Genomic DNA, 12,458 nt, shown 5'->3' with positions numbered 1-12,458 from the left:
TTTACCCTGACACCTTTTTCACAGCTCTCCTGTGACCTCATTTCATGATTTGTACTGCAGTGTTTTCTTTCCCACATCTCTGCCTTCACAAATTCACTTGATACCTGGATGCACCCAGATATTCCCAGTACATACACAGTTTGTTCTTTAGTCATATCCCTTTGTTTAGGTTTAGAAATGTTATTCATTGCTTCTGTAGTGGGTTGCCTCAGCCTTTGCTATTGCTACATGTAACTCTGCTCAAGTAATTCTGGAACAACTCGGAAACAGACAAATAAAGCTTTCTCTCTAGCTTTCTCTCTGTGAATTTTCTTCATTTTCTCCCCTTTCCTCAAGTCAGTTTCTTCCTTTTCACTCCATTTTCCTTCCTTTGTAGTGTCCCTTTCAATGTTAATCTCAGTTTCCATTTTCTTAGTTACATTCGTTTTGTATGACTCTCTGTTCTTTTTCATGCTCAGAAGATCTTAGTCACCATCTACTTCTTCTGACACCTTAAACTGTAATCCTGTTGATTCAGAGCTACTGCAGTCTACAGAGCCCTCAATCTTTGAATGTACCAATGGAATCTGTATAATCAGCACCATGGACAGAGGTTCTTATAGGGATTAATGGGTTTGGAAGACACAAGAATTGGCCTAAACGTACCCATAAAATTAAAACCAAACACATCTCCTTTTCTGAACATGAAAGATTAATTTTTCCCTAGGGTGTTATGACTTCACTTGATATTCTGTGCTAAAATACCGGCAAAAGAAAAAGCAACTTTTGGTAAGTTTTAGGAAGAGAATTCACATGTTGTCATAGAATTTTAAACCAAGAGGATACCTTAGAGACTAGATAGTTCCTTTTCTTTGTTTTATAGGTAATAAGGTTAAATAACTTTTCCAAATTCATTCATTTTAGAACTTGAGTATTTATTGGTAAAGGATGTAGCTTCTCCACTCAAGGTCATATAAATGTTCCAGACAAAACAGGTATTGAATTTAAGACCATCTAACCCTTTTTCTTGAAGTCATGAAGAAAAACATTCATCTTTTGCAACGTAAGCCTCTCTAGATGACTTAGAGGAACCACATTTTCTTACCTCAGATAACAAGTGAGAGGACTTTTCTTTCCATCCCTGGCAAGGTACTCTCCAACTATTTATAAATTCCAGGCAGCCATAAGTCATTGTTATTAAGAAGGGAATTAATGGTTTAGATTGAAATGTATCAGGGCACCCAGGAGGCTCAGTCAGTTGGGTGTCCGACTTCGGTTCAGGTCATGATCTTGCAGTCCCTGGGTTCAAGCCCCACGTCGGACTCTCTGTTGACAGCTCAGAGCCTGAAGCCTGCTTCAGATTCTGTGTCTCCCCCCTTCTCTGCCCCTCCCGTGCTCATGCTCTGTCTCTCTCTGTCTCTCAATAATAAATGTTAAAAAAATAAATTTAAATGTATAGATCAAGGTTCCCAAATTTTGGAAAAGAATTAATGTGTATCAAAGTGCCTAACCTATAGTGAATCCTGGATTTAGTTATTATGAGAAGTTCACCATTGAATTTCATTAGCTGACTGTAAGACTAAAATATAAGGCTTTCTAATTAAACTTGTGAGCTAGAGGGAGAAAATCTAGGATGATATACCAATAGAAGCTTCTGAAAAGTTATAAAGTAGGAAAGAAGGAATGGTTATACATTATTCTTTGCAAATATTTACAAATTAGCCATCATCCCTATTGAAGGTCTATGGTCCCCCTTGTCCTCAAATATGATTATGATGTCACTGACCTATTACCAGAGAACATTTGCTTTTTGAGTTACTTCTGATGGGCAGTGCAGTGTGTGACTAGCACAGAAGGCCCCTCATGTAAACAACTAGGGCACATATGCAAGATGGCTGTCTGGGGTCAGGGTATGGTCTATGGCCGTGAAATGGAGCAAAGCCAATTAGGCTGTATGTGGATCAAGCCTGTGACCTTGACCTCATTAGCACCGTGCTCTGCCCAGCTAAACTAACTGGCCCCAGATGGTTAAGCTTAGTGCAGCATTTTGTGTACAAGTATCCTAGAGCACATTCAGGCAATGCAAAGTTTTGAACTGAGCACTTTTTATGTCTGACTCCTAAATGAATGACATACAAAAGAGCTTGATGTTTTCCTTCTTTCTTATGGTTAAAGAAGAATGGAGAATTTTATTCTAGACCCCTTGAAACTCAATACTCTTCTGGGTTGCTCCCTCTCCTCCTCTTCAATTATGAGAGTAGTTGTAAAGTGCCATATCCTGACCTTGCTTGCTTTGGCAAGTTTAACAAGCCATTGTGGTAGAAACAAGGTATTGCCCAGAGGCCACTAGAATTCATTTGGTATTTGCTCCCTATTCCACAGGGTCCTCCCTCTGACACACATGTTGACAGCCTGAGAACTTGCAGAAATTTTTCTACAGTTTTATGCCTTAAAAAAACCCCAACTTTGTTGGCCCTTTGTTTGGGGATTGGTAGCCTCTTCTATTTTACTTATTTTCTCAAAAGATTACTTTTAAATAGACTCAGTCAATCAAAAACTATTTCATGATCACCTACAATCAACTGTGATAAGCTACTTGACTAGTAAGAGCGTAAGTTATTCAAGTACATTAAGTGTAAGAGTGTATTTTCAAAGATGTTATAGTCTAATAAGAAATACATGTGTGGATGCACACACATTGTCTATCTATCTATCTATCTATCTATCTATCTATCTATCTATTTATGTATCTTTCTGTCTAATCACTTTAAAGATGAACTAATAATATAAATCAAGGTAGGTATGAGCATTTGGAGTGTATGAATCATCAAATAGCTCAATTTAAGTTAAGAAGACATACTATTTCAGCAGTGAATCCTCAGCATATTTTATAGCAATGATTTCCAAAGTGTGAAAAAGCAGCCAACTTTGAGGATTAGAAGAATTGGACTTTGGTGTGCTTAGAGTTCGAAATAAGAAGAGACTGTCTAAGCTTTTATTCCTGCTACTTCTCCCGCTCTGATTGTTGAGCTTACTGTCTATTCCCCTTCATAGGAGGATGTTTCCTGCCATGAGAGTAAAAATCACTGGCCTGGACCCACACCAGCAATACTACATAGCAATGGACATTGTGCCTGTGGACAATAAAAGATACAGGTAACGATGACTCTGGGGTGTGGAACTGTGGACATCACCAGCATTCCAAGACAGTTCTTTAAACTCGTTAGATGAAGCATTTTAACAGTGCACTGTACTATGCACTAAACAGGGAACAAGGATGGCAGATATGCCGATAACCCATAGCAGAGCACCAGGCGGGAAGTAGTCACTAGTGCTTAGAAATCAGGACTTAGTAACGGGTTAGAGTGGAATCCTCCCTTGTCTCTGGAAAGAGTGAGCTTGTATAGTGTCTGCAAGGGTTGCAGAAATCAAATGGATGTTAAGTCTAAAATGAAGTCAGTTAAACATTGAAAGTGATTAACATATTGAATGATTCGGTTTATGAAATGCTAAATGAGTTGAGATGATTTATTTTGGAGAGGTGGAGGAGAAGTGGACCAGTGTAGTATATTCAGTCATATAGCTGATGGCTTGCCCTGTGGATGAGGGAGGGCAACAAGAGGAGGACTGGTAAGATTTCAAGAATAACTTTTAGTTAGGTGAATTACTGTTTATCAAACTGTGTTGTGAGTGAGTTTGTTAAATAGCTTTCCTTCAGAGTCATTAAAGCCCAATACAATGTCTTTGTCTCTTGGATGGCTTACACGTATTTATTTATTTATTTATTTGTTTATTATGTAGTTCTTATTTAAAACAAGTTGTGGCATAATCAATCTCTTGAGATTTCAATCAAATCAGTGAATCATGACTCATTTTCAAAATATTTGAGTACTTGGCTTTAAACCCAAGAATTAGGAGGCAAGAGATGAATGAAGGGGGAAGACCAGGACTAGTATGGTAGAGGGAGAGAGCTGGCTAAGAGAGAAGTGATCTAGATACAGGACTCAGGACAGGAGATGCTTCTGATCTGTTTCAGAGGATCATGGGAGTTGTGATTTGGACTGAGTGTCTCTGTTTGCTAGGGTCCAGGTCCCGCATGGTCCTTTATAAGTGAAAAGCAGGGAAGTGTCACATCCACGGAGAACTCTCTTCAGAACTATATATAGGGCAATTGGCAAATTCTGGAAAACTGACCTCCTTTGCTACCAACAACATCTCTTACTTTCAGTGGCTTTGTGGGAAAGTAACATGGAGGATGATGACATTCCAAACTGGGTTCATCAAAGAAACCCTAAAACACTAACTGGGAAGACTTGGTGGTGTTTCTGGGAATGGTTGCACTAAGACAGAGACCCTCTATTTTCATAGAAATGCCTCAAAATTCTGATTCTCAGCAAAGAAATGGTTAACAAGTGAGAGGCTTGGAAGGTCTCTGCACATGGCTGTGTTTTATAGGACAATATGGAAGATGTTTTTAATAAGGAACCAAATCCTGAACAAGTGGCCAACGGATTATATGGTTTGCATTTGAAAGGTGAAAGGTTGCAGTAAAATACCTTTTCCATAGCTAGACACGTGGGTTCAGGATGCCTGTGTGCACACAGGGGTGCAAGGCAAGGAGAGGGAGAAGAAAGAAAAAGGACTATGAGAATGTTTTCCTTGTGAGGGCTGCAGCTTTGATCATTAACCACAACACTTTGCTGCCCTCCCCCACCCCACCTCATTCTCCATTTTCATCTCTGTCTGATTGTCCCTGCTTATCTGCCCTTCTCTTTTTCTCCTTGTATTCTCTCTTTAATCCCTACTGTTTCCATCTTGTCATCTCTCTGTCTCTCCCCTCTCCTGTCTCTACTGGCGTCCTGGGCTTCTCTTCCCTCTGTATCTGTCTCTGATTTCTCCTCTCTCCCTCTCTGCCTCAGATATGTGTACCACAGCTCCAAGTGGATGGTGGCTGGCAATGCGGACTCCCCTGTGCCCCCAAGAGTTTATATACACCCTGATTCTCTAGCTTCTGGAGACACTTGGATGAGACAGGTGGTCAGTTTCGACAAACTCAAGCTGACCAACAATGAATTGGATGATCAAGGACATGTGAGTCAAAGAATCCCATCCATCTCCCTCTTCCTCCCTTTTGGCTCTAAAGCTGACTAGCCCCAGGCTTTTCCAAATGTGTAAAATAAGAATCTCTATGCCACTTTGAGTCATTTTAAGTGAGTAATCCTAAAAGTTCTTTTTTCCTCCTGCGAAATTTCATTTATTACAAATCTAACATTTAGCAAATGTCTGCTGTGCATCAGGTTGTGTTTACCAGACCCCATTCTCATGCTCCAGGGACCCACAGTCTAATCAAGGGAGAGGTTAAAGACAGAAGCACAGGACATGTTTTAAAATGGTGAAAGAAATCACACCATTCAGTGGAATAACTTACAGGGCAATAAACTCAGAGAAACAATTAAGGTGACAGTTTGGATGGATTTGCCAAGTAATTTATGCATTTTTAAGAGAAGAATAAGTCTTAAGACTTTCCAGGTATAATTAGAGCCCTTGATGTTATTAATTTATCTTTATAACTTTCACTGGATGCCAAGATCCATACTGAGTGCTGCAGGAAGATCAAAGAAGGAAAACCATGGCTCCCATCTTTACGGAAATGACGATAGTCTGAGGAATACCATTCACTCTCACAGGACATAAGGAATGTCCATAAATTTAGTAACAAGGTACAAATAATAGCTGATAGAATTTAAAGACAGCACGAGCCCATGATGAACATTTGAAGCAGGAAAGAGCAGCTGTCACATAGCAGAGGGTCTGAGATCTTTTAGCAGAGTGTTGTCTTCTGGGATTGGGACAGTTGTTCAGTATGTCCGGTTAAAGCAAGCGTACTACATCACTACCTGTGACTGGGGTACTCTGCTGTATGGTTCCGTGTAGTGCTATCCAATCACTTAGTCCTTCCTGTCACGGGCAAGAACACTGACTTCCGGTTTCCTGTACATCCCAGTCCCAGTCTCTGTTCTTCCTGTGATGCTTCTGTCCTGCGATTGTATTTGCCTGCGAGTTCGAAACGCTCTTTGAGTCTAGCATAATGCTGCCCCTTCTCATTTCAGATCATTCTGCACTCTATGCACAAATACCAGCCTCGAGTTCACGTGATCCGTAAGGATTTCAGCAGTGACCTGTCGCCCACCAAACCTGTCCCTGTTGGGGATGGAGTGAAAACATTCAACTTTCCTGAGACCGTGTTCACCACAGTCACAGCCTACCAGAACCAGCAGGTAAGAGGCTGCCTTTGAGAGTCTCTTGCTGCATCAGCTTTTAAAGGAGCTTATTCATGCTCTTGGTAAGAAATAGTCCTTCTACGTGATACTGAAGAGCTGGAATGAGCGATGCCAGGCTTGCTCTGCAAACACCATGTTGGTGATGACAAGCCGTGATGCCTGGTAGCAGCTGGTATAGTCTAGATTTAGATCAAAGACAAAATCTTTGACCAGGAGGACCGAATCTCCTCAGTCATTTTCAACCTGTACTTGGACCTGTGTTCATGATCTCCCCTGCATTCTGGCAAATGTTCTTCATCATTTGCAAGTACCAAGGTTTGATTCATTCCTTCCCTCTTCTCTGCAACTTTCTGTGTATCCCTGCATCGGCTACATCAAAGTCATCAAGCCTCTCCAGCTCCACTGAAGACCCAACTGCTTTCATTTACACTATCAGACTAAATTTACCTCTGTGTGATCACCAGCCACACCCTAACATCTGTGTTTTGATGTCAGCAATATGTTCCTTCATTCCATAAATATTCTAGAACTTACAATATTGCACGTTTAGTAGGGAGATCGAGCAGGTGAAGACTTATTTCTCCACAAGGAAAGAAGAGTTTGAGTTGAGTGAAAGACACGTAAATACACAAGGATAAAACAGTGGACTAATTGAATGACAGAGACGTGGAGAGGGTGCTTTTGGGTTTGGGGAATGAGGGATGTTTTCCCGGAGGAGTCAATGCTTTCTCTGATGTTGAGACGTGCATAAAAATTGGCCAGACTAATGGGGGAAGTATGTGGGGACGGGGCATAGGGAGAGGGGGAGAGATGGTGAGTCTGCAATCGTTGTTGGCATTCTAGACAATGTTCTTGTTTTGAGGAGGGTGGCTAGATGGATCTACAAGTGATCTCACTTTATGCAATTCCCGACAGTTGCATGTGAATTTTGTTTTTGTAAATTAGAGTGTATTTCATCTTTTGACAATTTGTCTCATCAATAGGATCCTGCAGTGACTCCCTTTCTGAAAATAAGAGTTTTCACCTGCTTATTTTAATATGCCTGCATATTTTTATTTTGGGCCTGCTTGGAGCAAAATGAACTTTCTACCACAACACTCAATACCTTTCGTACTTAGATACTATGCTTAGTGCTCTAAGAAAGAAATAGAGGAAAAATAATCATTTACTAAATATTATTGAGTGCTTACTGTGTGTCATGCAAGTGAAAGTGATATAATCTTTGGTTCATAGAGAAAGAATATTTTAATCTTTCTTTTTTTATTTTTTTTTATTTTTGGGACAGAGAGAGACAGAGCATGAATGGGGGAGGGGCAGAGAGAGAGGGAGACACAGAATCGGAAACCGGCTCCAGGCTCCGAGCCATCAGCCCAGAGCCTGACGCGGGGCTCGAACTCACGGACCGCGAGATCGTGACCTGGCTGAAGTCGGACGCTTAACCGACTGCGCCACCCAGGCGCCCCTATTTTAATCTTTCATAGCGCATTTGGATAAGACTTTTTAGATGTTCTTTGCCTCCAGAGGCATTTGATATACAACAACCCCTTAGTCTGGTAGACAAGTACTGTCTGCTTGCTGGGCTTTCTCAGCAGCTGTAAAGCATTCCCAACATCAGATTTTCCTGGTGGATGCCACATCTGATCTAAAGTAGAGGAAGAGTTTTAGTGTGCTTTGGGTGCTACTTAAAAACTATTGAACCCTCTCAAACGCCTTAGATAGTAAAAGAGCAGAGGCCATCGAGGGTCCTTACAGGAAACTTTCATAATCAGAAAATGTTTTGCAAACTCTGAAACAAGATAGAGCATCAATATAGACATGCCCGTTGCAGCGACTGGGACCTTGGGATTAACTGTGGTTCAGGAGAGGGGGAGCACGAGTCTAAGTTCTTTGAGTCACTGATTGGATTTTTTTCCAAAACACTCACCCACCATCTTAATCGTTAGTTTCTCATGAAGGCAGAGATTGTGGCAACAAATACTACAACTTCAGAATTTAGTGTGTGCAGCAAACTAGGACACTGGCGAATGAACATTCTACTGCCTCGCCGAGATCGGTTGTAGAGGCTAATAGGGTCAGTACTGTGACCCAAGCTGAAATTAGAAAGCCACAACTCACTGTGACAATAAAAGAAGAGCTAACAGGGAAGCCTGAAATCCCTTGCACTTTTCTACCTTCTTTCATAGACAGCGTTCCCGTGTCTGAGTACATTCTACTTGTATAAATATTTTGTCTTTTTCTGGACCGGGTCGGGGGGGCAGTGGTGGTTTGCTGGGGGCAGGACACCATGATTAACTTCATGGCATTCAGTGGCAGACATACCTGGCTTGATTTCTGACCTTTCCACTGACAAACTGTATGACCTTGAACAAGGTTCTTAACCCCTTTCACTCGTGTTTCCTGGTCTGAAAATGTCCTGGCCTCATCGAGTTAGTGACGAGGACTCGATGAGGGAACACGCGTCAAGTCGCTGACGCAAACCTGGCATCTGATTCATAGCAGTCAGCCTGAATTGGTAAACAGCTGGGTCTGCACAGGCATGAAGGGGAGTGGCGAGTAGAGGCAATTTTACAGAATAGATTGCTCGTTAAGGAGAAAGTGGATCGTTGGGAGTTGGAGGACGTGCATTGGCTCTTGAAGGGATTATAACCAATAGGCAACTACTTTGATCTTTCTGTTCTCAAGTCACGTTGGTGAATTCATGATGTGCTGACATTCAAAATAGATGAGTCACACATACTCAGTTCTGTGCAGTTTGAAATCAAGATAACAGCTTTTGCCTGTTTAACAAGTCTCACATCAACAGGCACGATTATTTAACATTCCCTTTGGCTGTGTAGATATGATTTCATATAACACAGTGTCTCCTAATAAAGCAAACTAACCTCAGGTCTCTCCCCCAGGCATCTTGGGGTCTGCATCCTGTTACCTAGCAATAATTTTCAGACTTGTCATGAAGATGCCGGGTAGTATAAACTATTCTCTTTTGTGAGCTATATCACCTACTACTGTTTTTATCTCCCTCAACTTTCTTGAATGGGAACGATTAATATTTTATGGCAAAAGTATTTACCTCATGTATTTCTTTTTAAGGGAATGGTTAGGAGGCCTGTGAGAGAGGAAAGAGGAAAAGTCAGTGGGCAGGGGGTGGGTGGGGGGTCCTCACTGTTCTCAGGAACTCAATGAAGGAAGGACAATGGAAGGAATGGAATTGAAGTGAAATGTTATTCAGTCAGTCAGATTCAGGCAGTGTCCTTTCCTGGATAGGGAAGGACAGCAGTGGGCTAGGCATTTAGAGACTTGGGTTTTTGTCCTAAGTGTCCCACTAGCTATTTGTGTCACTCTGAGCAAGGTATTCTCTTTCTGGGCTTCAATTTCTTCTTCAGGAAAACGAGCAATTGGCCTGTGTTTTCTAAGTTCTCTGTTAGCTCTGAAATCGTAATTTCTTCCTCTTTTTTTTCTGCATGATTTTTAATGAGGGTTGGAAACAATTTCTTGTTTTCAAGCAGAGGCAGTCAACACACACAAGTATTAAAAATTATTAGAATGTTCATGTCTGTCAACTATTTAGTAACCTCCACAACGGTCTAGACCAACAGAGTTGTAGCAAGTCCACACTTGAAAGGCGGGAACTTGGTGTTTTGTTGCTGGTCAGCAAAACATTCCAAGCGATACTGTTCATTGTCACTCCTCCTAGCCCTCTCCTTTGTTAAGGTCTATCTCCTCTTGGCTTCTATCTCGTCAGCCAGACCAGCTGGACACCTGACTCTCCACACGTCTGATCTGCCATTACGCTGTGTTGCTTCTACTAGTGGAATATCTTCTACTTTCTACTCTCATTGCTTGTGCCCTCGTTCTGGACCTGCCCTCCCTCCAGCTTAGGCTGTGGTGACAGCTTCCAGCTGAGTCACCTGGACTGCACGCTTAATGTCTCATGAGCCATCACGTATATTCGCTGAGGGATGGATCTTCCTAGAGCACAGTTCTGATTGCATCCTTTCTCTGTCACTAATTGTCTATGACTCCCCAGCGCCTAAGGGAGTAAAGCCCGAGATCCCAAGTCTTCCTATTAAGGTCCTCTGCAGCTAGTTACCAGCTACATTTCTAGGCTCACTTTCTGCTCGTCTTCGTCATGCATCCACAAGAGTTCAGCGGTCTGGTTTGAGTTTTACCATGGTTTGCGCTTTGTAGCCGCCCTGCTTTTGCTCGTGCTGTTGTCTTTCCAGGAATGACCTCTCCGTTCCTCTTTGTCTAGATTCCTTCCATTCTTCAAGTTTGGTACAGATACAAACCCTCCTATCATTCCCTCCTACAACATCCCTTACATTTTTCAGCTGCAGGTGAGCTCTCCTTCATCGAACTGTTAGTGTGCTGTCCCTCTCTCATGACCCCATCACCAGGTCAGGGGTGAAAAGACTCAGGTTCTAGACCCAGCTCTGTAGCTGAAGGATTGTACTGCCTGTGACAAATCACTCCACCTCAGAATTCTCGTTTGGGAGTTGATGGTTTGCTTTGAATCGGTGCTTCTCAGCCACCAGTCTATGGAGAAATTTTTTATAATCCATTGCAAGATGTAACAATAAAGACAGTATAGGGCCGTTTTATACCTGTATGCATTCATTTAAATAGACCATATGTGAATTTGTCCTTTTCACTTTTTTTGATACTAAAATGTCATTTATTTTATAAAATAATGATGGCAGGAGGTAGTAGATAGATGTAGCTCTTTTCGTTTGGTAGAATAAAGAACTGGAATATCAATGTTGATCCCTCATATGTTTGGGGGGGTATTAAAATTGGCCTGAAGCCCAGAAACCACTAATTACGAAGAAGGACCCTTCCATCTCCATAATGCTAAGGTATTTGTGTCTATCTCATAGTGCACAGCACTGAATGTGTGCCTGGAAAAGGACTGCATGAATAATTAGCCAACACACCTTCACTACCAGTTTCCTTACAAATCTGTGGTTCGCTTCTTTGGATATAAGTAGTAGTGAAATGTGAAGAAAGAGTTTCTATTTTCATAAAATATCTTATGCTTTTCTTTCCCCCTTCCCATCCCTTCCTCCCACCCTTGCTGACTGACCCGTAGACTCCCAGGGCTGCTAGCATACTGAAGTTATTATTACTATTATTTGCTCTTGGAGTGCCAACTTGGCAGGCCTAAGGCAGAGAGGAGGGTACGCCATGCCCAGAATCTCATCGTGGAGAATAAAGTGGTAGAGGTGGGAATAAAGGCGACTCTGCGCTTTATGCTTTTTCTTGGAAGAAGCTGACGCCAGCATGTCCTCATGGAATTAGCAGGAAATTTCCATTGCAGAGTCTTTGTCTTCTCTAAGGGGAAAAGACTGCTGAACCTTGATTTTTTTTCCCCCCAAACAGGAAACTAGATTTCAAAAAGACACAGCCCTGTTCTCCTCAGGTAACACAGTCTTATTTCTTGATGAGAATTGGCTACACGAACCAGATCGGAAGTCTGAAACCACAGCCAGGTCTGTGTAAGCAAATCCAATAGGAGTTCTGAGCTGCTCATTATGTACTGAACTATCGAGCCAGTTGTGTTCTCACGTTCCAATCGAGTCAGTGCAGAGGATTTTTTATTTTTTATTTTTATATGGGCTAAGTTTTTTTTTCTTCCCTGATGAACACCCTTCAAGCAATATAGTAAAAAAAAAAAAAGAATAACTAAGAGAGTGTTCATAAGGGAAGGCCTTTTCAGCCTTGGTATTGTAAAATCATACTCAGGATATCGAAGTTTCCTTTTCTTTGTGGGTTGTGCTGTTTATGTCTACGCTGTGTACCGTGAGGCGTCCCTCATTTAGTAATTGCCTTGGCGAAAGGTCAGTGAAAATTATTCAAACCAATGGTGGCAGGCCAGCAGCCACCTCTTCGTGTGCTACAGCCCCCAGTGACACAGACTCTACCAATCAGTAGAAGGTCGTGGAAATCAAATCAGTGAGGAAAAACGCTTCCCCAACCTCTGGACTTTCCATGCCTCCTCGTTATCATTGGACCAAGTTTGAACATGACCGCTGTAGAATAGCTTTGGATATACGGAGAGTTACTAATCGACCTCTCGTTCTGCCTGGTGGGACATTGAAGACTCTCGTCTGCAGTGCTGCAGTGAAAGCAGATAGAATCAAGGGAGTTGTTTGGTCTGTGTTCTCTAGGGCCGGTTACCGCTCTGGCGCTGGTGATTCC

The 12,458-nt window shown here is 42.0% G+C and overlaps 1 protein-coding gene across 2 annotated transcripts in view; it reads left to right on the top strand.

The window, feature by feature from the left end:
- The window catches only part of TBX15 (T-box transcription factor 15), a 104,743-nt gene that overhangs the window by 60,475 nt on the left and 31,810 nt on the right, over positions 1–12,458 (top strand). For both annotated transcript variants that reach the window (XM_043575966.1, XM_043575967.1), the window contains exons 3-5: positions 3,034–3,135; positions 4,899–5,070; positions 6,090–6,257. In XM_043575966.1, coding sequence (XP_043431901.1) covers positions 3,034–3,135; positions 4,899–5,070; positions 6,090–6,257 — 442 coding nt within the window. The remainder of the gene's footprint in view (positions 1–3,033; positions 3,136–4,898; positions 5,071–6,089; positions 6,258–12,458) is intronic.

Source organism: Prionailurus bengalensis, chromosome C1, assembly GCF_016509475.1.
Source record: "Prionailurus bengalensis isolate Pbe53 chromosome C1, Fcat_Pben_1.1_paternal_pri, whole genome shotgun sequence".
Lineage (NCBI taxonomy): Eukaryota > Metazoa > Chordata > Mammalia > Carnivora > Felidae > Prionailurus > Prionailurus bengalensis.
This window is presented reverse-complemented; position numbering and strand designations above follow the sequence as displayed.